Source organism: Colletotrichum paranaense (genome assembly GCF_030867605.1).
Source record: "Colletotrichum paranaense strain IMI 384185 chromosome Unknown Scaffold_6.1, whole genome shotgun sequence".
Lineage (NCBI taxonomy): Eukaryota > Fungi > Ascomycota > Sordariomycetes > Glomerellales > Glomerellaceae > Colletotrichum > Colletotrichum paranaense.
The window spans coordinates 2,466,008-2,488,894 of NW_026848964.1; the positions used below are offsets into that span (position 1 = coordinate 2,466,008).

The window sequence follows — 22,887 nt, forward strand, 5'->3', positions numbered from 1 at the left end:
CAAGTGGCACGGGCCGAACTGAGCATTTCGAGATTGAAATTTCGAGCATCGCGACTTACCCTTACAGACGTGTCAGGTTGCGTCAGAGTTGAACGACTAGCCATGGCCACTCTACGGGAAAGCTCCCGATTAACTCGGTTCGTCTGCAGGCAGCGCTCGCCATGGAAATTGACCCCTCTTGTCGCCCGGCGATGCGAATCTACCGCTGCCGCTGAGGCTCAGTTCCCCGATCTTGAGACCTCGTCCCTGGCTGCTCCTGGTCCTGACGATGCTGCCATTCAAGCTTTCAACACGGCGAAGCGCTTGGCTGACAGACCGCAGCAGCTTCCCGGGAACAGGTGCGCATGGAAACTCTCAATTACAGCGTGAAGCGGAATGCTAATAGATGACGCGACAGATACCAGTACCATCCCCCTAAGTACGACAGAGGTCCTCTTCACCCGATTCAATCACCGCCCTCCACCGATCCCACGGCCCGCGACTTCGTTCCTGGGCCTTTTAACCTCCCCAGACTGCGCCAGACGTACGATACGACCATCGCCGCCGACCTGCTCACGATGACCTACCTTCACAAGCCCCCAGGTACACCAGACCCCCCGGTACGGGAGCGTTTAAGGGCATGGGACGACTCCTCGCCGTACAACAAGAACCGTCCTCTCCGCGGACCCAGAGGTGGAAGCAAGCTCGACGTGTTGGAGAAGAACATCGACTGCCGGTCCGTCCCCGAAATCTTGGCTGTATCGCTGCACACCTTCATCCCCTCGGCCGCCAAGGCGCCGGGAACGCTCCAGGTCGCTCGTTCGGTCATCCAGTCCATCAGCGGCAACGTCCCCGAGGTCACCAAGACCAAGAACAACGTTATCCAATGGAAGATCCGCGAGGGCGACAAGACCGGTGTCAAGACGACCATGCACGGTCCACAGGCGTACGAGTTCGTTGACAAGCTGATCAACCTCGTTCTGCCCAAGATCAAGGACTGGCCCGGTGTCAATGCGACCACTGGTGACGGAAACGGTGGTATTGGTATCGGTCTGAGGCCCGACGACCTGGTCTGGTTTCCCGAGCTCCAGATCAACTACGACATGTACCCTGCCAAGGTGAGATATTCCGTCTGCCTATGACTTGTGACCACGTTGCTGACGAGTCTTTGCAGCTCCTACCAGGTTGCCATATTTTTATCCACACGAGCGCAACCTCGAACCGTCAGGCCAGGCTTCTGATGCAAGCTCTTGGTCTTCCTTTCTACGGAAAGTTCAAGGATTAAAGAAGGGGCAACATTGCTGGGAAGGGGTATCCCGTTTTGTACGATATCAACACATTTAGAAAGCCTGTATATGAATGTACCAACAGATACGGTCACTCTTGAGATGTATTCTGTGCAATAATTGTGCGATCATGTTCTTGGTTCATCTGATGCGATCATGATCGTCTAATACTATAATGCCATGTTCCTTTGGGTCGTCGTCCCGTACGTCAAAAGAGCCCTCATGCCGATCCACCCGCCGAAACGCCGTCCATGCAAGTTAACCATACCAAATCCTCCCCATACCCATTCCTTTCTCGCATTTCCTTTTTGTCTATGCCGTGATCTTGGCCTTGAGCGCATTCATAATCTCATCAATGTCATCCATGTTCTCAGCGTCAACCTTGCCGTTACGCAGGCCCTTCTTCTGCAGTTCGTCCGTGAGAACGTCCGCGCCGGGTTGGTAGTTCCGCACGGCAGAGCTGAGCGCGTAGACGGCCTTCCTCCTCACAGCCTCCTCCTCGCCGTCCTTGGTCGCGAGCGCCACGAGGGGCGGAATGCCGCCCACGGCGAGCAGGCGCTCCTGGCTGGGCAGGTTATTCTGGACGGCGGTGCCAACGCACCAGGCGGCCATGCGGCGCAGCTCGTGGGCCTCGTGCTCGAGGCAGGAGAGCAGCGGGGTCCAGAGGCCGAGGTTGGCGATGTTGTTTGCGTTGTCGAGGTTCTCGATGAGTTGCTCGAAATTGTCAAAGGCGATGAGCTTGTTGTCGAGTGTGATTTCCGGGTCCGGGGAGGTGATTGCCTCCATGGAGAGCTTCATGAGCTCGGCGTCGCTGGGGCCGTTGCCGAAGAGGGCTGCGATGGCCTCGGGGTTGAGGGTGCTGGCGGGCGCTCTTACGGCGGTGGCATCGGCGGGTGCTGAGGTGCCGTTCTCGCCGCTAGTTTCTTGGTTTTCGATACTCCATTTGAGGAGCTCGTTGAGGTGCTTGTCACCCATGATGGATAGTTTGCGGTGAGTTTTTGGAGGTGTAGTTATTTGGAGTAGTCCCTTGAAACAACGAAACCTTATGACGGTTTACTAAACTTGCTGCAAGTCTGAATGAGAAACTTGAAAGGCGTGTAATGTGTTGATGTGTAGAGTTTGTTTGCTATCAACTCCCTGTCTGTCACTCACTCTCACTTGAACTCTCATCAACATCAAAAAGTTCTCCATCACCAAGAGCCACTTCCCGCTCTGACTGGCTGCTTCTGATTTGCTACCCTATTCTGGAACCTTCAAGAAGCTTGCCAACTTTCGAAAGCGGACTAGCGTCGATCTCACGTGAGGAGCCCTGATCAGAGCCAGCTCAATGCGTCGTTCATGCAGCTCGAGTCTTTTGAAACTTGGGCAGACAGACTTGTCGCCAGCGAATCTCTTACAGCCCAACAATGGGATCATGCAATGGGCTGAGTTGGCAATTCATCTGCCAGTCAAACATTGGATACCCTCCCGGACTCTGGATCCGGGAGTCTTGGGCTCGTCGAGGGAATGGTCGAAGACAGTCTCCTACTGTAGTGAGGTGGCTGGTAAAAAGACGTGAACCAAAAAAAAGTTCCAACTGCCCCACCATGGAGTGAGTTGCCCCTCATTGCCGCTTTAACTTGAGGTGGCCATGGACAGAGCTTCCTCGAGGTACCCAAGCTATGGTAGGTATTGCGACGCTGAGCTGAGCAACCTTCCAGCGATGAAGTCACTGGAGCACACGAGACCTGGCAACTCGAATTTGCTGTATCAAGCTTTGGATAACCTCAGGTTTCTCAGCCTTGCATCCTTCCATTATCTGAAAGCCTTTCTGGTCGTTCATGTCGACATTGCATGGCTCGCTTGACAGGATGCAGCAATCAGGCATAGCGTCCCCGCCACATATGACAGGTTACAGCTTCCGCCGTATTCTCCTATCCGATCTATGCTAAAAGGACCCGATCAACGGAGACGCCGCCCGGCAACCCGGAGCTCCCAGCTCAGCCACACTGGAAACGTAGCACGGCGTGTAGTTGTCGCCCGCGCTGTTTCTTGTTGGGCTTCCCACACAAAGCTCGAAACACAATTTATGGACACAGCACGCATCGGCAGGTACTTGTCGAAGACGAGAGCGAGCCCGTGAACGAGGTTCCAGCCCAGAGCATGTACGCGAGATGCGATATGCGAGGCTGGCATCCGAGAATCCCATGCCAACTAACCCCCTAGGACCCCGGGCTCTCGTTCCCGCAAAAGGCGTCCATACGCGGGTACGTAATTTGAACCACCAGAGCCGCGACCCCATCAAGCCGTGTCCATGAGAGTACGGCCCTTGCAGGAGCCAGGAGGCAGCTTGGTAGGCCCGTCGTTCGGTGGCGTCGGCTTCGGGGTGCCTGGAGCCTGGAGGTACCTGCCAAATTGCCTGGTCCGTCTGCTGTGCTTCCGTGCCCGTTCTTCGCCGCCTTTGCTTCCGCCGGCCCGACGTGCTACCTATGTATGCTATGCAGACGAAGGGAAGGAGGCAGGTAATGGTGCTGTGAACCAAAATAGATTGCCTATGCCTGCTTGGCACCTTTGTCCGTGTCTTTGTTACTTACGGAACAAGATGACGTACGACTCGTTGACGAATGGACGAGCAATAGGACGGCTGGCATGTGGTTTGCTGGCGCAAATCCGCCCGCCGCCATCGAGCATGAACCAGGCGGCCGCGGCGGGAATCTTGTTGAGAGTCTCACGTGGGCGTCGAGGAGCGGCCCTCCGTTCCACAGTCCATGAGGAGATGGGATGGATTCGCGATACTGTGTCCGCTACCTGCCGTGCTGCAACGCTGTCCTCCTTGCCCAACTGCTCTCCGGGGCGAGATGATCTCGGCCAGGCTGGCTCCCATGATCCCATGTTCTTGGCCTGGGTTAACCTTGTATTCTCATTAGACCGTAGCGTGCGTGCAGGTGGTGGATGTGGGGATGCCCTTGAAGATGATAGAGGCGTCACAGTCGGAGTGAGAAAGGCGCACTGTCAGGCCTGTAGCTTGGCTCGATTGGTCCGTGGTCGAGACCGTGGAGAGCTGAAGGGTATTAGGTGAGCATCTCTCACCGTCGGTTTTAAGCTGCCTGAAGAGCAGATGGTGAGTGACGGATAGGCTGACGAATGCTATTTGCTTCAATAGTCACTGCCTGATTGTTCGAAGTGATAGATAAGGCACGGAGACTGACGGGCTTCTTGTTGGTATTATTGTTTGCTGTATTGAATACAGCAAGAAACGACTGAGGAGCAATTCGTTCGGATACGATACCTGCTCCGAGAATTCAGTAAAAGTGCGATTATCCGAGCATCGACGGGATATTTGCATTGCCCACCAACATCAAGACCAAATTGAAGGCACGACCCCCAATTCGACTTCAGCCACCGGAATCAGCGGTCCAGGCCGGAGAAAAGAAGACAATACGGATACTCGGAGGGTCGCGCATCTCGTCTGCAATATCAGAGGTTCCTCTTTGCCTTCGCACCCCAGTATCACCAAAAAAAAGGGTGAGCGAGTGAGTGAGTGAGTGAAAGTGTGTTCCCTCCCGTACCCCACCACACTACTTTGCCAGTCCTGCGCAGTTAGCCCCCCCGAGCAGCAAAGGAGCAAAAGCACGGGCCATCCCCGAAGAGGACGGGGGACGGGGAGAAAGAGGCGAGAGAGAACGCGCAGCCTCCCCTTCCCACCTTTCCCATTCCTTTGTTAAAGCGGCAACTCAATCCCTCGGGGGGCGCTGCCACTTTCTGCCACCTGTTCCACGCTCTTGCCCAGCCCACTGCCCACCTCACCACGTCCATTTGCTCACCCACAAGTCGGGTTAGGTCTCCAGCTGCTTTCTGACATCGAAACCTGGCCCGCCAGACAAATCGCAGCAGCCAACGAAACACCGAGGAGCCAAAGCCAGCGCTCACCGCACACTGTGCCTGCCATTCCCACTCTTCTCCTTCTTCCCCCCTCCTCCACCCAAAATCGACTACCTCTCATCTTCCCGTAACCTTTCCCACTTTCGACCTCACCACCCAACGACGCCCTCTCCCAAGTTCTTTGCCATCCGCTCAGGACTTTTGCCAGTTCCATCTCGCTCCTACGATTCCGGAATCGAGTGAGCTGTCTTCGTTTTCATCCATCTTTCTTCTATTTTCCCAGTCCTCACCCACATCCTAATTCAAAATGGAAGGTACGTGACGCCATCTCCGTCTCTGCCAGCAATTCACTCCCTGCTCCACGACGCCGATGCCGCCTCACATCCCCTGGCCTCATCGGAGTCGCGATGCTCTAGTCCATCAATATCCGTCCTTCTGCTTCACTTGCTAACATATATCTCTGCAGAGGAGGTCGCCGCCCTCGTTATCGACAATGGGTAAGCTTCCCCGCCGTCTCACCGACCATTCCGCCTCCTGGGCCCAAGAAGGGATCTGGCCAATCGTCATCCCTCGCGATAACCCATTGGCATATGACCCGTCGATACAATATATCCTACAATGAGTTTGGTTCTAACTCGTTCCCAGTTCGGGTATGTGCAAGGCCGGTTTCGCCGGCGACGATGCGCCCAGAGCTGTCTTCCGTAAGTTCCCCCTCATCCGCAGACCGCAATCTTCTCCGTCAGGGGTATACGATTTCGGTCACCCATACCCTAGATTGTTGATTCTAACTGTTCACTAGCCTCCATTGTCGGTCGCCCCCGTCACCATGGGTAGGTCTATCTCTTGCTGCGGCAATGCCATCTCCTGCGCTGCGACCTAACATGTGCACAGTATCATGATCGGTATGGGTCAGAAGGACTCCTACGTCGGTGATGAGGCACAGTCTAAGCGTGGTATCCTGACGCTCCGCTACCCCATCGAGCACGGTGTCGTCACCAACTGGGATGACATGGAGAAGATTTGGCACCACACCTTCTACAACGAGCTCCGTGTCGCCCCCGAGGAGCACCCCGTCCTGTTGACTGAGGCCCCCATCAACCCCAAGTCCAACAGAGAGAAGATGACCCAGATCGTCTTCGAGACCTTCAACGCCCCCGCGTTCTACGTCTCTATCCAGGCCGTCCTGTCTCTGTACGCCTCCGGTCGTACCACTGGTATCGTCCTCGACTCCGGTGATGGTGTCACCCACGTTGTCCCCATTTACGAGGGTTTCGCTCTTCCCCAGGCCATTGCCCGTGTCGACATGGCCGGTCGTGACTTGACCGACTACCTCATGAAGATTCTCGCTGAGCGCGGTTACTCCTTCTCCACCACTGCCGAGCGTGAAATCGTTCGTGACATCAAGGAGAAGCTCTGCTACGTCGCCCTCGACTTCGAGCAGGAGCTCCAGACCGCTTCCCAGTCATCCAGCTTGGAGAAGTCCTACGAGCTTCCCGACGGTCAGGTCATCACCATCGGCAACGAGCGTTTCCGTGCCCCTGAGGCTCTGTTCGCTCCTTCCGTCCTTGGTCTTGAGTCCGGCGGCATCCACGTCACCGTCTTCAACTCCATCATGAAGTCTGATGTCGATGTCCGTAAGGACCTGTACGGCAACATTGTCATGGTATGGTTTCTACGGCAGTTCCAGTATCTAGCTCCAGTAACTAACGATTCTACAGTCTGGTGGTACCACCATGTACCCTGGTCTCTCCGACCGTATGCAGAAGGAGATCACTTCCCTTGCTCCTTCTTCCATGAAGGTCAAGATCATCGCTCCCCCCGAGCGCAAGTACTCCGTCTGGATCGGTGGTTCCATCTTGGCTTCCCTGTCTACCTTCCAGCAGATGTGGATCTCCAAGCAGGAGTACGACGAGAGCGGTCCCTCCATTGTCCACCGCAAGTGCTTCTAAGGTATGTCGACGGCGCAGCGAAACTACAGCATGCGGCAAGAGCTGATGATAACGTAGCGTCTTACTTCCCGAATCACATTCTCGCCCTTCCGAAAACACATCGATTCCAAAGAGGCAACGACCGGTGCAAGGTCTCCACGGCGTTGCATATACCGCAGTCAGGTCCTACATTGGCGAAAAGTTGTTGACATGGTCAAGAAGTTTGGGTCGACCCTTCTCCAGAAAGATTTGGTCCTTGTTTTGTAGCAGGGTGCGCGTGGGCGCGTATAGGGGCGGATACGCCTGCAACTGAGGTCGATCATACAATACACTTTGCTTACTGTTCCCGAGTTTCGCACGCTCGCTTTTTTAGTGATGTTATAACTTCACGAGAATGCTTTAGCCAGGAGTAGAAATGGACTGATCTGTTGATACATATTTTGCTCTGTGCAACGAAGTAATGTTTGATGTTACGGGTTTTTACTTTGTACAATGGAACTAGGATCAGCTGTATGGGAGGTCTTTACTTCCTCAGAGCTTGGGTCGCCGTTCGTCTCGTCTTGAACAGCTTCTTCGCTAGCTCCAACTTCGCTCGCCTCACTATTTGCTTTTTCCTCTTCAAGCTGACGGTACTTTCTCTTGCTCTTCTTGGATGCACTGGCGGCCTTTTTGCGCTTCACATCGCCGACAATGGCGGAACGACTCTGGTCGCCATTCTGCAGGTTATCAATCTTTTCGGCCAAGATTTCGCGGGCAATCTTTCGATTCTGGGAGCGGGATCTGGTGGCTTGGGACTTGACGACTATGCCAGTGGGTATGTGTTTGAGCTGCACGGCCGAGCTCGTCTTGTTCTGTAGGAAAGGTGGGGTGGTCAGTACAAGAAGACCATGACGGGAAGCAAGCTCCTAGTCAGTCATGCGGTCTAAATCGAGTCGCATCAGGCTCGAGTGTCGGCCGCATTGCATTGCATTGGTTGGTAGAAAAGGACAAGCGAAAGGCCCAAGGTACGACTCGGGTCAGTGGGTTCTACACGTACAATCTTCTGACCACCCGGCCCGCTGCCTTTGAGGTAAGATTCCTCGATGTCGGAGTCTGGAGGGGGCTTGGGCCGAGGTGGCATCTGGTGCCTCTTTAGCGACGCGGAGGGGGATGTGGTGAAGAGGGCGACGAGGGGCAATGGTAGTGACGGCAGCGGGAGCAGCAGCGCCGGCCTCGCCGCCGTGGGAGGGCCTCGGCGCATGAAGGCATTGGCGTTGGATGCGCCCGCCTGGAGGGGGAAACGGGTTAGAAGGGGTAGAGGGGGAGGCATCGCGCGCGCCGGGCCATTGTCCGTGGGTTGCGGCGTGATGGAGTGACGGTTCGAGGTGAGGCTTGCTGGTGAGGTTTCGTAGGTACGAGGTTCGTTGCTTCACGGCGCGCGTGGTGGGCCGGGCAGTTCTCCAGCATTGGGCCCGGTTCGGATGTGGAGTGTTAGCAGCCGGCGGACGGCTGGAGGCCGAACGGGAGGTGCATGACGATTAGCCCAGGTGCCCAGGTGTCGAGATCAGAGAAGTTGTGCTGAACTGCTGGTTCGGAGGATTTGGGGAGGTGAGGCGGCCAATGAGAGGTTGAGTTTACTCAGTCTTTACTGGAGGGCGACCTGTAAATTAATTCCCCCCACTTTTACTTTGCTGGCATTGTGGAACCCAACTCTTCTCTCCTTTCCCGTCAGTGCTTCCCCTGCGGATCTGTCGGGTACAGCTTTTTGGCGGTGGTGCTTTGCTCAGTCACTGCTGGGTGTTTTGTCGCGTGGGCGGGCCACCAATTTCACTGATAAGATTCCCTCACCCCCCGTCCCGCGCAAACCCCGTCCTCGGACGATATCCTTAGAGTTCGCCTTTTCTGATCCCGCAAACTTCCCTTCGATTCCTCTCGCCGCAAAAGACGGATTCTACAGAGGTTGTTCAGCATTCTGTACGACGGACGTCAACACGACATTTTATGAACGAATTGGCAGAGTAGGCCTTTTAATCCTTACCACGACTTCGAGAAATCGCCTACCTCCTTTTTTTTAACCTGTGACCGCCGCCGCCGCGACTTTCAACCTCCGTCAAACACCGCGAGAATCGAGCGAGCGAAGACTCCTCCTCTCAATCTCAGGAAAGATCTTTGGAGCATTCATCTGAGAACGTACGAGAAAAACAACAAAATGTCGGCCCTCCAGTCCTTCAGCAAGTGGCTGCACCTGAAGCAGTACCAGATCGAGGTCACCTTCAGCGTGTACATCTTCACGCCCCTGGAAAAGTTCATCTTTTGTACGTTTCTTCTACCCTCGCTCTTCGTCTCTGAACCTATTCGCGACGACAAACAGCTGCCGCCATCTCTCCTCTCGCAGAAACCAGAAAGATCCGTCCGGCTAACAAACACCCCTTCTTGCAGACACCGTCCTCTTCCTCCTCAGCAGCTTGACAATCATCGCCACCGTCCTCTACCTGCCCCAGCACATCGCCTTCCTCATGAGCCGCGCCTGGTTCTACATGCACGGCGACCCGATCGACGCCGTCGTCGACACCGTGGTAGATGCTGTCGAGTTCACAAAGGCCGCCGTCGAGAGCGTGCTGATGGCCGAGAAGACAGGTACGACTGCGGCCGCGCTGGCTCAGCAGACTGTCGAGCTCGTCAAGGAGTTGTAAAGACTCTCTTCACTTCATGAAGGAGGGGCTTGTGCATCCCTTGCCCTGCAGGCAAGTCGGCAACTTTCTATGACATGAAAACGATGCATGCCGAATGAACGAATGGGAGGAGAGTCAGAGAATGAACGAGGGAGTGGGACAGGAGGATCTTAATGGCGAGACATGGACGACCGGACCGCCCGATGAAGAGCTCGAAGGGCGTGTCGCATGTTGAGCGCGGAAAATGTCGTTTATTCGCTTCTGATGCGGGCGTTTCATTGGGGGTTTCTTTTTAATATGAACCAAGTGCATTCAGTTCAGGTTCGGATACGAAAAGGCATATACATATACGTACTATAAACTCGCATCACATGCGGCGACGCGTGTCTTTTAATTCATATCCATTCATACATGCATAGGACTCGGATCTCAAACGTCTTATAGGTGTCTACTAGGGTATCAACGAGTGCTTTCACAGCGTAAACTTCATTTCATTCATTCGTTGGACCTGGACGGCGCGCCTAATCCTGTGAAGCTGTATACGCGCAGGGAGCTATCTTCACTTGCGATGCCTAACTCGTCTGTGCTGCTATCGCTCTTTGATGGTCGCCATGCGAGTTGGGAAACGGGTTTCGGGAGGCATAGGCTTTGAGTTGAGAGGTCAGCTACCGTGTTCAAGTTACACTAAACAGAGTTACGAGGGGAAACTTACCTCGACGCAAGCTGGAGTGTGCCGACCGGCTGGAAAGTGTCAGGGGCCAGCGTGCAAAGAGAGATCTTGCCAGACTCGGTGCCGACGGCAAGGACAAGCTCACCACCGGCACCCCGTCTGCCGAGGAAGTCGACGGCCGTGACGGGCCCGTCAAAGGCAATACTCGAAGCCAAGGTGAACTCTATTTTGCTGACGCCTTGCTCATCCTTTGCGGCCTCTTTGCCAACCCAGACCTTGGCGTTCTTGTCACGTCCCGCCGTAACAAACACCCTACTGCTATTACCATCACTCAGCGACAGAGGCGCCCACGCGGCGTCGAGAATCATGCGCGTGTGGCCCTTGGGGTTCGCCTGGAGGAGGGAATACTGCTGCCCATCGCTCCCGCGCTCGAAGACGGCCCACTGCCGGTCTCTGCCCACGCTCAGGAGGAAATGGTCGTCTGGGGAGAACCGCAGCCTCGTGACGGTCAGGGTGTGCGCCGCCAGCGGTGGCCTGACCTCGGTCCAGCGCTCCGTCTCAAAGACGCGGATGACGGCATGGTTGAGAGAGCTCGCCTTGCAGGCGCTGGCGATGAGCTTGCCATCGTGGCTGGCGGCTAGGCAGGAGATTTCGTAGCCGTGGCCGTAGAGCTTCTCCGTCTCCGGCCAGAGAGTATGCCGCGAAAGGGACTCTTCAAAGGGCGGGTGGTCAATGTCGAGCATGGACTTGCGGACGACAGTGGCCGGGTCAACGGCCTCGCGGTCGTACTGGTCGTCGGCTTGTACTTCCTGATCGTCGTCGACGGCGTCAATAGCCTTATTGGAGAGGCCCAGCACGGGCATGTTGGCGCCGTCTGGCATGGATTCCGTGGGTGCGCCGCTCTCGATTTCGCCGAGGGTCTGCAGCATCTTGGCGACGGCGCGTGGCTCGCTGAAGACACGCATGAGCTTCTCGTCTGCGCCTGAGACGAACTGAGAGGCGCCCAAAGTGTCGATGCAGTTGAGGTCGTAGCCGTGGATCTGGGGACGGGACATCTCATGCCACGAGCGGGCGCCAGTCACGGCATCACCGCGCTTCCAACGGGCGTGGAGACGTGTTGTCTGATCCGAACTCGTGGACACGAGGTAGTCCCCTTCGCGGGACCATGCGATGCCCGTGACGGTTCTGGTGTGGCCGCTGACGGCGATGGCGTTCCTCCACTGGTCGCGCTCGTTGTCGTAGACCCAGCGACGCCAGCTGCCCGTCCGGCCCAGGCAGACGACGGACTCGCCGTCGGGTGCCCAGAGACCTGTCCAAAAGCCGCCGATGCTTCCCGTCGCCGTCGTCGCGCCCTTCTCTCTGCTGATCTCGCCTAGCCTGACCATGCTGACCCAGATACCGGAGGTGCTGTCGGCCTCCCACATGGCGAGGGAATTGTCTGCGGAAGTGGAGAGTAGCTGGAGCTTGCCTTCGCGGCTAGTGAACCACTTTGCGCTGTAGATCCAGTCTTCGTGGCCGAGAAGAAGGGCCTCGAAGGTAATGGAGAAGTCCTTGCCGGCGGATTGAAGCCGGTGTGCCTTATTTGAGGGGGACTTGCCCGGCAGATAGGCACCGCTTAAAGGATCTGAGCCTTCCGCAGCGAGTGATGGCAACTCCTTGCCCAAGTGCAAACGCCAGAGTCTGACGTACTTGTCTTGACTTGCCGAAGCGAGGAGCAGGTCACTATTCACCTCTGTCTTCTCCCACGTGAACTCCAGGGATCGTATCCAGCCTTCGTGACCTGATAGGGTAGCCTGGAGCTTGAAGTCGACGGTCTCATCGTCAGCAGCGGCGACGAATATTTGCACAAACGTTTTTGTTCCTGCTGCGGCCAAGACAAACACATCTTCGGCCTCGTCGAGTGCTGTGAGAGCCAAGCATAGGGGGAAGTACTTGGGGGCGGTTTTGATAGTCTGGCGCAGCTGTAATTGGCTGCCGTCAAGCTTCCAGATCTTGATGGTTGCGTCGGCAGCCCCTGAAGCCAGAAGAACCTGCTTATGGGTCCCCTTGGACCGCAGGATGGCGATGCAGTTCACGGGCGCCGAATGATTGTGGACCGTCTGAATGCACTCTCCTTGGTTCGTCTTTGGGTCCACTGCCCAGACCTTGAGTGTTTGGTCATCTGAGCCACTGATGAGGAGCCTGCGATCATCATCGTCCACTTGGGGCAGAAATTTGACTGCTTTGACAACCTCCTTGTGCCCACTTAGGAGAGTCGTGATGCCCTCTGCACTTCGTGACTGATTCATGAATCGTCAGCATCGATCCATCAAGCAGCGGACTGGGGAACGGGCTTACAGACGGCGCCCACAAGGCAATGTTGCAGTCAGCGCCAAAGGCAAGAAGACCACATGGGCTCCAGTCGGCGACCGCAGTCTGCCTGTTGGCTCCTGTTGACAGATACTCTATTGAGGGCTGTGTGCCAGCCATATTGTCTCTTTCTCTTCGTCTTCTTCGTCGTCGCTTGGAGATGCTGCGTCGAGGAGTGACTCTGAGGGTTGACAAAATGCGGCGATGTGATTGGCTCACGGGTCACAAGTCAAGAGGTGAAGTTGAAAATTTCTTAGTGGAGGCGGGGCATCTCTCTCGGGGGGCGCCTGTTTGCCTGCCCGCCTTACAGCGCTTGAGCCGCCGCACCGTTGGCTCCACAGGTATCCGGTAAGGCTTGCGCTCCCCATCGGAGCCCCTAGCCCGACTGCCTGATCCGTGGGCTCAGTGCCTTCCCCTCCCCCCGAACACTAGACAGTGTACCTAAGGTATGGAAGATACCCCGTGCCTTACAGACGCCTGACGTGCCATCCATCCTTCCTTCCATTGCATCTTTCTCCCACTTGTCCGTGCCGTGCCGCGATTCAATCTAACAAGCAAACAAACTTTATTACCATTACATCTCACATTCTTCATCTATTCTCCGACGTCTCGCAGCTGCCGGCACTTTGGATATCGTGGGAGATTTATAGTACCAAGCCTCGCAAAAGAAAAGAAATGGCCGCAGAAGCTGCAGATGCGGGGGAGAAGATCGCCGTCGTCGTTGAGTTCTCGTGAGTCTCTATTCTCCGCTCACCTCTCTGTACTCCCATCTCTCTTCTATCCCATCCTGTGGCTCAAGCAAGGTGTTTCTTCTGGACCGGTCTCGTCTCCCGGACTTTGGCCTGAGACCTTTCCACGCAGGCTGACGGGGTCGATCCGAGGATGATTTCATTTGTATCTTGCATAGATCATTCAGGTACGAATGCATAACTGACGTGGTACCTGGTGGGCAGCGGCGGCCTGGAGATGCTCTTCTCTGATCAGCGGCGTCACGCTCTCTCCATCCCGGCGGTGAACAAGGACGGCAAGCCCGCAACTATTGCCTTTCTCATCAACTATCTCTGCGAGAACACGATGAAGGACTCCAGAAAGGAGCTTTTCGTCCTAGATGGTCATCTGTACGTCTTAGAGTCGCATCACCCACGCGCCGTCCCCATCCTTGGGCATATCTTCATTTCGGCCTCGCCTGGCTCTCTGTTTCTCTTATTCTCACCCCAATATTGCCTGTCCTATGCAAGCCGTATATCGCCACTCTGCAGTCTTTCTCAAAATCTGCGATGAACGTGCAGAGTAGCTATATTGGATGCAACGCTAATGAGGTCTCTCTAGTCGCCCTGGCATCCTTGCCCTCATCAATGACGCAGACTGGGAGCTCGAAGGAGAGGAGGCGTACGAAGTCCAAAACGGTGACAATATCCTCTTCGTCTCGACGCTTCATGGAGGTTAGATGGAGAGGGGGGCGTGGGTGACCTTTTTTCGCTGGCCAATGACTTCTCCTTTCAACATGAGGGGCCCTGCAAGTGTTGCGGCCGTATCTCTGGGTCCCTGGAACTAGCAGTATGCATCCTCCCACTCTCAAGCCTGCTGCCTTTCCCCCGGGGTGCGGCACCGATAGAACGACGTTGAAACTCAGACGCCCTCCCCCCTCTCGCTTCGTGCAGCCGCATTGCATCGCATCGCATCGCCTCGACTAGTCTGCGGCCGTAGCCGTTGACCCGGCGCCTCTTCTCCCCCCCGGCCCCGGCGCAGCGGGGAGATGCAACTCGTGCTTCCGCCGTTGGTCTTATTACACTACTACAACTACACCACAACCCTATGGATACATCCTTCGCCTTGCGCGCCGTCGACGCAATGAAACGTCCCGGGAGATATTCACCCCTGGCCCCCGCTGCCCTGCAACTGCCACCACCTTGCTTGCCGCATGTCTCGTGGCCGCATCGTGGCGGCAGCTCTTCACCCCTCGTGTTCCCCTTGCACCTTGGCTTGGCTCCCCCGGTCGCCCCGAGTTGCCTTCGCCATCATCTAATCTCTCCTAGTGAATAACGGTATGCAACGTCGATGATGACACGCCTAGCGGGATGAGCCTCCGGGAAGCCTGTCAAAGTCGCATGCCCTGCCGCGCGCCACCCTGAACTATCACGAAAGACGAATAGCGCAACTCCGGCAAGATTAGGAAGTCTGTTGGCGCTACGCAGGGCGAATGTCGATGGTCGGGGCGGTCAAGGGTTTGCGTCCAATTATTCATTAGCTTTGCGGCCGAGAAGATGGAGGATTGGACTGGATCAGCGGGTTCCATATCTGTACATCGACGCTGCTGCACCGTAACGGGCAACGGAAATGTGCCACAATGCACCTCTAAACGAGGCCTTCACCAGGAAGCTTCTGTTGAGCCGCCAGCCACAAGCCCAGCTCGCTTGCTCGCAGCGAGGGGCGCAAGATTACCGGCCCCTCCCTCCTCCGGACCCTTCCCCCGGCGTGCGGGCACTTGAAGACGGAGGCGGTGAAGAAAGAAGGGGTCCGTCACGGTGATCCGATGGTGTGCATTTGCAGCTGTGATGATGCGGCCCGGCAAACCCTTCCCCTCGCTCTCTCTGTTTGGGGAAATTTGATATGCTGCGCACGTACATTTGTGCTCTGCGCTGCACGTCTTCGGCTTCCCACTGGGCTGCAGGAAAAAGCAAATGGGGAGAGTTGCGTCCCGCGCATGCGATCCTAATGGCCCAGATCCGCTCTCCACCCTCTCTCATACACACTCTTCCTCTCGTCTATGTATGTACGTATGGATACCAAATAATTACGAAGGGGACCAGACAGGGAAGAAAATTAAAACACACAGGCTCCATATGTTCTCGAAGGAATCAAGGAACTCACGCCCCTTCTGGAAATACGCACGTAGCTGTAAGACCCCCACACACATGGCAGACACTTCTCGTAACTTTTGCTAGAAATGGACGAATACCCTCTTTTCCTTTTAATTCCTTGGAGATGTCTCTGAATTCCCAAATGTCCAAGACTTCCAACATTGCTACCGTCGTACCTGTGGAGAATCCCCTACCTACATTAACGCAACGGCACGAGGGCCGGTTCATAACGTTCTTCTACTAAGCATGTCGGGATATAAGCTATGCCCTGTTCAAGCTCAGGTGAGAATGGCGCTAGAGACACGACCTTTGTGGAACGTAGGAATGGGGTGAGCGGAACGTAAATAGCAATACAACTGAGACTAGCTTGCTTCACGCCTTGCAGGAGTTGGGACCTTCTGCGGTTGCAGTTTACTATTTACCGAGACTGGTGCTGCTGTTGGGTTGCCTCTCGCCTGTCGGCCCTTCTCAGGCGGCTGTTCCAGATCCTGGTGGCGGTTTCTGTGCAATGCTACTCGTACCATGACGAATAATGTAACAACAGGATGTGGAACCTTTTCTAAGACTTGAGGGTAAGGAACACCATGGCAATGGAAGTATATTTGAATATCATGCGGAGAGTTGTTTGAGGGTCAGACATGGGGAGAGATATGAGTCGTCCGGCACGTGCTGATTTCTCACGTTACACAAATGGACCTGGCTGTTCGGCAATTGTTTGTTTACTTACTTTGATGTCTGATGGAGGGATGAGTGATGTGGGAAAACTCGCATGTAGAGGCGCCCACGTGAGTGTTTGACGCGAATGGGACAGATGGTAGACGAAACAATTTGAAGTTCTCGTTACATTGTTAATAGAAGGCGATGTTTTTCAAAACAATATTCGATCAGTTTCTTGATTGTGAGTTGATTTTTCAAGAAGCTGGGTCGTGTGCAATTTATAATCCCAGAGGCATAGCGTATAGTGTCTCCTATGGCAAGCCGTTCATTTGTTGTGAAAACTTGCATCTGCATGTAATTTCCTAGAGAGAAGCTCAGCTAGAACTCTACTACTGGTTTCTTGTTGCTTGGTTGTAGAGGCTGAGTTCGAGCAGGAAACAGATGACAAGTTGAGCACTAGATTCTGGCCGGCAATAATTGTATACCCTTAGTAAATCACTGCAAGCTTCTCTTGAATATAGTTTCCTTGAGGGAAGTATTTACTGTGTGGCAGATAATAAAGGTCTTTGAACTAGAGCAATCCAACCACTACCATTATGGTTATTAACTAGCCTCAAGATTGATTGTAGAGTTCTCTTTAATAGTTCATACTAAGTGTCAAATCTCACTATGCAGCGCCTAATCAACACTGGAAAATCATTTTGGGAGTAGAGTTGCTCACTAGACTGCGAGATCGAAGAGTCTCTGAGTCTAACACTCGATATTTTGGTGTCTAGGGCCTTGTAAAGTTAGTAGTATTGATGTACAAAGACCAACAAATCTTTCCTTGGATCTAGCAGAGAACTTACTTACATAACACATCAACTGCATAATCCCAGTCAGAGAACCTAAGATAGAGATTTTTTCTTATCTAAGAAACATTCACTTTCCACATTAGTTCTTGGCCATTTCTATTTAAATATCCTCTTCATGAGTTGCTGGTCTCACCGTTCATATCAGAAGTTGTAGCTGATTACCAAGTCACATTACTAGAGCCTAACTCCATTCTCTTGATAATCACCTTCACCACACAAAGATTCCCAGCGCCTCATGAATAAGAAGAAACCGATTCCCAGTTCATCTCATGCCGAACCCGTGACATTGAACTTCTCAGCAAACGGATCCCAACTCGCATCCGTATGCCTCTCATACTCCATCAAATCAGCAATCGACGCCGCCTCCTCCCCGCCATACACCTCTTCGATAAAAGCCAGCGTCGCGTCGATGCCCGCAGACACACCCGACGAGGTCCACACGTTGCCGTCGACGACCCACCGCGCTTTCGCCACCCACTCTGTCCGCGGCCCGTGGACGACGGTGCTCGCCCACGAGGCCTTGTTCGTCGTCGCGCGGCGGCCGTCGAGCACGCCGGCGCGGGCTACGACGGAGGCGCCGGTGCAGATGGAGATGAGGTAGCGCAGGCTCGGGTATGTCGTCTTGATGTAGGAGATCGTGGCGTTGAGGTTGGGCGAGCGCGTCCAGAGACCGCCCGGGACCATGAGGACTTCAATGTCGTCTGGGGCTGTTGCGTATGTGTGCGTCGGGAGGATTTTGGGGAACTATACATCCAGCGGAGATCGTTCGCGTCAGCACTGGGCGGCCAAAACCTCGGTACGGAAGCTGATGCTCCGTCGGAAGAGGGGAACCGCTGCTTCGACCCCGGAAACAACAGAAAGAACCAGGGGGTCGTCACTTACGAAACTCGAGTTTTTGGCGTTCATGGCAGCGGAAACGGGCTCGACGGTGACGGGGTCCATTGTCTCGGAGATGAGATGTAAGTTCATTTGGTGGTTCTTGGCCAGCAATCCGAGGGCGTCAAGGGGTCCAAAGACGTCGAGCATCTCAAAGGCCCGGTTGATGATCATGCCAAAGTTTCTCGGCAGGGCTTTTGGCGTGGATGTAGGAAATGATGATGTCGCGCTGGTCGTCGAAGGGCGAGGGATGCCTTTTGGGGGACATTGTCAGTACGAGGGCCATGTAAATTAATCCACCGAGAATTCATAATCCGAACTGCAGTGAAGAGGGAACCACTTACACTCTCTGACCTTAGAAGAGGTCTGAGTTCCATTTTGTGCTGCGGTCATTGTGATGAGATAGACCAGTAAGAGCCCAATCACGGAGATGGAGCGGCGAGATGAAACATGGGAGAGAAGCATCCTGACGAAGGGATATGATGATGTATAATCACCAAACGAATCAACATCAACATATGGAATTAACAATATTTCTCTTTGCGACCCAGGGACATTTCTACCAGGGAAGAGCAAGCTTATATCGCGACGCGCGCTGGGACGTCCTCCCATGCTTACACGCCTTTCCGTGTCACAGGGAAGGGGGGTTCCTAACTTCATCTTCCGAGACCTCACCCCTAATACTTCATCTAAATGTTTCCGGGAACGAAATCCGTAGATGAGGGGCGTTGTTGGCAGTTTGCCCTAAATGCGCGTCTCTCATTCCGTCCGTCATCAGTGAGCCGGGGTTAGGGTATGACCATGATGTTGTGCAACTATCTGATTGGCGAAATGTTTTCCAGAAAGGTTGCTCGCTGATGTATCCGATAGATCAATTCGTTAAATCTCTTAGGCGGCACATCTAGATCCGCTGCTAGTAAGGATCGAATGTTTTCTGAGTGTTTGCTCAGAGAGGGATGCAGCTTGAACCTCTTGGCGCGCTCTTTTGAGAACATTACCGGATTGGGTAATTTGCTCAAGACCCTTGGAACTTTTGTGAAGTACAGTGACTTTAACGACCTAGAACTGGATCCAGGAACAAGAAATAAGTATAGAAACATGAGCAAGTATTGTTCCAAGTATGATTGATTGAAGATTAGACGTTTTCGTTTGAAGGCAAAACATAAAAGCGCTCTAAAGAGAACCCCCCGCCTGATACAACACCCCAGTTTCCCATTTGTCCAATTCACATGCTCCAAGTTGTAGGTACTCCATTATCTTTATTCATACCCCAATTTCAAGCAAACGTCTCCACAAAGCGGTGATAGAAAATCATACCTAGCCAGCCGATGACTGGAAACGCAGCCAGCCTCCGAACCCAGTCGAACCGTCTCTTACCCTTTGCAGCAACCCTAGGTCTCTGAGTTGGGGCTGGTGCAGGGGTAACGACAGGTTTCTGGGCAACGGCCACGGGTGCCACGACGACTTCTTCCTGTTCCTTCAACGTTTTCTCCACGTGACTCTCCTGAGAAGCTACAGGGCCACTTTTCTTCGGCCGGAGGACGAAGCAGGGCGCATTCTTGGTAGAGACTTCACTGGTCACGGCGCCCAAGCTGACTGCCTGGCGCGGTACACTGGCCTTGGTCACGAGGAGATAAGGGCTGCCCTCCACCTCGACGACGCAGTTGTGCCACGGCGTCGGGATATGCAGCAGGTCACGGGAGGTCATTGGCGTACCGTCCGGTGAGAGGCCCTCGACGGCGCGGACGACGGCGGGGTCGAAGAGTTGAATCCCAAATTTGGGACCGGCGTTGTTGTGACTATTGGATTGAGAATCATTAGAGTCGAGCACGAAGGCGCAAAGAGAAATGTTTGGAGTAGAACGTACGCATGAATAGAGAGACGGACGTGATTAGGAAGAAGCAACTCAACTAGGTTAGAGTATGCTTGGTTTCTCTGTTTCATATAGTCAGCGATCTGAGACAAAAGGGGAAGCACAACGTAATATCATTGGTGCAGCAATTTCAGCTTACCATAATCATCTCAAACGCTACCTTGGGTGACAACTTCTTCCTCTGACTTCGCGTCATGCCCAGAGTGAAAGGGTGAAGCTCGAGGTCCTCCAGCATGAACCTCGAGAACCCACGATACAGAGCTAGGATGGCCGGGTTCTGCGACTTGATCTTGGCTCGAACCGCAGACTCTTGGGGCTGGCAGCCAGCCATTAGGATCCGTCTGCAGAGCTCTGCCTCTAACGTCAGCTTCGTCTCGACGTGGTGCTCTATGCTGGGGATGTTGAGATCCTGCGACAGCGACGGGAGCTTGTGCTGCGACTTTGACTCGTTGAGTTCAAACAGGTCGACGAGCGACTTGAAGCCGATTCTGTCAGTGTTGCCTCTGCTGATGCCGACTGCGCGGTTCATCTCCTTCAACTGCTCGCCGTACACATCGACATCTTCATCGTCGACTCCGACTAAGTGGGAGATGTCAGATTATATAGATCGTAGAATTGCTTTTTCGTCACCTCCCATTTCTTTTGTTGGACTTACTGCAATCGCTAAAGACGTGACCGTCACTGATAATCCACATCTTGGCACCGGGCTCGTACACCCTCTCAATAGCCTCTACAAACTCGTGAAGCCGCTCCAGAGCGAGCTGCTCCCCGCGGTCAGGGGCTTTTCCGAGGACCTTGTTGGTATTTGACGATTTACACGGGAACGCAGGAAGACAGAGCTCGATTCTGGCATGCTGCGAGGTGAAGTGTCGAACACGCTCCGTGAAATACGCTTTGCCGCTCGCTTCCCACTGGTCGTCCTTGCCCTGATACCTGAGAAAGCTATCAAACAGGCTGACGATCTCGGATGTGGCGTCCATTGGGGAGGCCGTAGAAGGGCCACAACTCATATGCTCATGGTCGCGGATGGCAAAGTCGGCTTGGTCTAAGAGCAGTTGGACAAAAAAGTCATCAAACTGTGCGCTGGCTGTGTTTTGCTGAGACGTAGCGGCGGCGTCGATGATGAAGCCCGCCGTCGTGTGTGAACCGCTCCGTTGCATCTCATAGAGTTTCGAGCCTTGAAATGGCCCGTCGAGATTTGTGGACACGCCTTCGCTGGGTGCTGTTGTCGTTTCTCTTGCCGTCTGAGAATTCTGGCTGTGGAGTTTGTGGCTGATGAACGACGTCCAATACTGCTGCACGCAGGCTTTCTGCGGCCCGGTGCAGTACAGCAGCTGCCCTTGCCCGTCGTGGACGAAGGCGGCTTGGAACCGGTGAAAGATGGAAGTGCCGTCGTTGGAGAACTCCATTGTGAAAATAATAATGAATTAAGAATATGAGTCGTTTGATGTTGGAATAGTGATTAGAGAACTATAGAGGGTCTTGGTGATGTCGTGGCTTGTTGATTAGGTAGGGAACCTAGTGGTTTCTCGACGAGGGGGTTATTATAATACTAAACACAATAATGTGATCGAGGGACTCTAGAAAGCACCAATACTTCTAGAAGTCTTGATTTGGGGACCTGGTTAATCCGATTGGACGCTGCTTTGGGTTCATGTGGTACGATTATGTTCTGATAGGTATGTTGCGTGAGAAAGGAGTCCTCCTCCAACTCGAGGAATACCGAGGTGGGCTGTGAAATGTGTCCGCCGTGCGACCAAGACAGACCCAAGAGGAAAACGAGGCGTTGGTATGCGTTTGTGCCGCTTCAACGCAGGTGGGATTACTGTCAGCTCAACACAGGAAAGAACAAAAATAAGACAGATGTTGCTGGCTGTAGATACACAAGGAAGCCCCGATGGTTGCCGAAGGAAGGAAAAGGGTTTAGCAAGAAGTTCTTCAGCAGAAGGAGGTGGCGGGACAGGGGATGATGCCTTCCTAGTCTAATCCACAGGTAGGTTGCATATATGGGATCACCGAAGAATCCTGAATTAAGACTTTGCCCGACTTGGGAGAAATGCGTGAGAAGGAACTAAGATCGTTGTACATGTACAAAGTGCAGCAGCAGGGCTGGGGCCAATGCTTGGTAGAAGAGCAGGAGCTATCCGCAGTTTGGGTCTTGGGGGCATGAACAAGATGCCTGTAGCGGGCGGCATGCGGATGAACCGAGGGAACGTAACTTTTTCCTTCGTTCCTCCTTTCTGGGGCCCTTGGTGCTATTTTTTCTTACTCGCATTCGTCCCTTTGCTGAGAAAGACCGAGTTCCTTAGGGTAACACAAGATATCCAGGTCTTGTGTCCCCACCGAGCTGTGACCAGGGGGTTGTTCAGGCCCATTGTTCTGTGTACAGGTACGAATACGCTGCTTGGGGTGCATACTACTTGCTTCGTACACAAGGCCATCTGATGATGGGATTCCATGGTCAGCCCCTCGAGAAGCAAGCAAGGATTCAAGTGTCCATGGAAAGTGGGGGTACGACGGGGCGTTTGCCAGCATCGTTCAACGACCGTTGTCGTTGGTCGAGAGTCGAGAGGGGAGGCCCAGTCTAGATGTTGGAAAAGACGTGTCTCCAAGAGCAATGAACAAAAAACCGCTGTTCGGCACAGACCAAGAATAAGTCAAGGCTTCTGATCCGAAGGAACGAACACGACTAATCAAATCCCATTAACATCACGCCATTAAGATCATCTTGGGGCGAAGGGAACAAAACCAAGGACACTCCACTACCTTAAAGGACCAGCCGTGCGGAACCTTCGCGCTAAAAAGCAGCAAACCTTACATCTCGGTCTTGGGTTGCCATATTTCTCTTAGCTCAAAAGTTGTCAGGCCTTGGCGTCGTCGTTGTTCATTTTCGAAGACTTCGGTAAACTCACAAAGGACATGCTGGCAGGGGTTATGAAGGGAAGGGCAGGGCAAAGCCAAGGCACGAAAGTCCGAAGGCTGCGCTTCCATGGGCCGCATGGCGGTCATTTCTTGCGAAAAAAGGCAAACGAATGATTTTCC

General features: G+C 54.1%; 10 protein-coding genes across 10 annotated transcripts; 4 read left to right on the forward strand and 6 right to left on the reverse strand.

Annotated features, from left to right (window-relative positions):
- Positions 1-102: 102 nt before the first annotated feature.
- On the forward strand, positions 103-1,264 carry CPAR01_08485 (ribosomal L5P family protein; the record flags this gene model as incomplete). Its single annotated transcript, XM_060492753.1, has 3 exons — positions 103-338; positions 398-1,097; positions 1,154-1,264. 3 exons carry the CDS (start codon positions 103-105, stop codon positions 1,262-1,264), a joined length of 1,047 nt encoding a protein of 348 aa, XP_060349123.1.
- A 313-nt stretch (positions 1,265-1,577) lies between these two features.
- Positions 1,578-2,240, reverse strand: CPAR01_08486 (nucleotide exchange factor Fes1; the record flags this gene model as incomplete). Its single annotated transcript, XM_060492754.1, has 1 exon — positions 1,578-2,240. The coding sequence occupies one exon, from the start codon at positions 2,238-2,240 to the stop codon at positions 1,578-1,580; it is 663 nt and encodes a 220-aa protein (XP_060349124.1).
- A 1,305-nt stretch (positions 2,241-3,545) lies between these two features.
- CPAR01_08487 (uncharacterized protein) lies at positions 3,546-4,136 on the reverse strand (the record flags this gene model as incomplete). Its single annotated transcript, XM_060492755.1, has 2 exons — positions 3,546-3,727; positions 3,839-4,136. 2 exons carry the CDS (start codon positions 4,134-4,136, stop codon positions 3,546-3,548), a joined length of 480 nt encoding a protein of 159 aa, XP_060349125.1.
- A 1,297-nt stretch (positions 4,137-5,433) lies between these two features.
- On the forward strand, positions 5,434-7,075 carry CPAR01_08488 (actin; the record flags this gene model as incomplete). Its single annotated transcript, XM_060492756.1, has 6 exons — positions 5,434-5,440; positions 5,593-5,623; positions 5,772-5,827; positions 5,926-5,956; positions 6,018-6,789; positions 6,845-7,075. The coding sequence occupies 6 exons, from the start codon at positions 5,434-5,436 to the stop codon at positions 7,073-7,075; spliced, it is 1,128 nt and encodes a 375-aa protein (XP_060349126.1).
- Positions 7,076-7,524: 449 nt separating this feature from the next.
- CPAR01_08489 (RF-1 domain-containing protein) lies at positions 7,525-8,363 on the reverse strand (the record flags this gene model as incomplete). Its single annotated transcript, XM_060492757.1, has 2 exons — positions 7,525-7,905; positions 8,091-8,363. 2 exons carry the CDS (start codon positions 8,361-8,363, stop codon positions 7,525-7,527), a joined length of 654 nt encoding a protein of 217 aa, XP_060349127.1.
- An 879-nt stretch (positions 8,364-9,242) lies between these two features.
- On the forward strand, positions 9,243-9,726 carry CPAR01_08490 (uncharacterized protein; the record flags this gene model as incomplete). Its single annotated transcript, XM_060492758.1, has 2 exons — positions 9,243-9,348; positions 9,473-9,726. The coding sequence occupies 2 exons, from the start codon at positions 9,243-9,245 to the stop codon at positions 9,724-9,726; spliced, it is 360 nt and encodes a 119-aa protein (XP_060349128.1).
- Positions 9,727-10,200: 474 nt separating this feature from the next.
- CPAR01_08491 (WD repeat domain-containing protein) lies at positions 10,201-12,844 on the reverse strand (the record flags this gene model as incomplete). Its single annotated transcript, XM_060492759.1, has 3 exons — positions 10,201-10,351; positions 10,418-12,654; positions 12,713-12,844. 3 exons carry the CDS (start codon positions 12,842-12,844, stop codon positions 10,201-10,203), a joined length of 2,520 nt encoding a protein of 839 aa, XP_060349129.1.
- A 336-nt stretch (positions 12,845-13,180) lies between these two features.
- CPAR01_08492 (ubiquitin-like modifier 1) lies at positions 13,181-14,171 on the forward strand (the record flags this gene model as incomplete). Its single annotated transcript, XM_060492760.1, has 3 exons — positions 13,181-13,455; positions 13,678-13,842; positions 14,054-14,171. Coding segments are annotated over 3 exons (558 nt in total), but the record flags the coding sequence as incomplete, so codon positions are not given.
- Positions 14,172-17,363: 3,192 nt separating this feature from the next.
- Positions 17,364-18,365, reverse strand: CPAR01_08493 (DJ-1/PfpI family protein; the record flags this gene model as incomplete). The annotated part of the gene is made up of 3 exons (XM_060492761.1): positions 17,364-17,840; positions 17,979-18,226; positions 18,317-18,365. The coding sequence occupies 3 exons, from the start codon at positions 18,363-18,365 to the stop codon at positions 17,364-17,366; spliced, it is 774 nt and encodes a 257-aa protein (XP_060349131.1).
- Positions 18,366-19,248: 883 nt separating this feature from the next.
- Positions 19,249-21,254, reverse strand: CPAR01_08494 (pyoverdine/dityrosine biosynthesis protein; the record flags this gene model as incomplete). Its single annotated transcript, XM_060492762.1, has 4 exons — positions 19,249-19,771; positions 19,840-19,907; positions 19,985-20,424; positions 20,501-21,254. 4 exons carry the CDS (start codon positions 21,252-21,254, stop codon positions 19,249-19,251), a joined length of 1,785 nt encoding a protein of 594 aa, XP_060349132.1.
- Between the last annotated feature and the right edge of the window lie 1,633 nt (positions 21,255-22,887).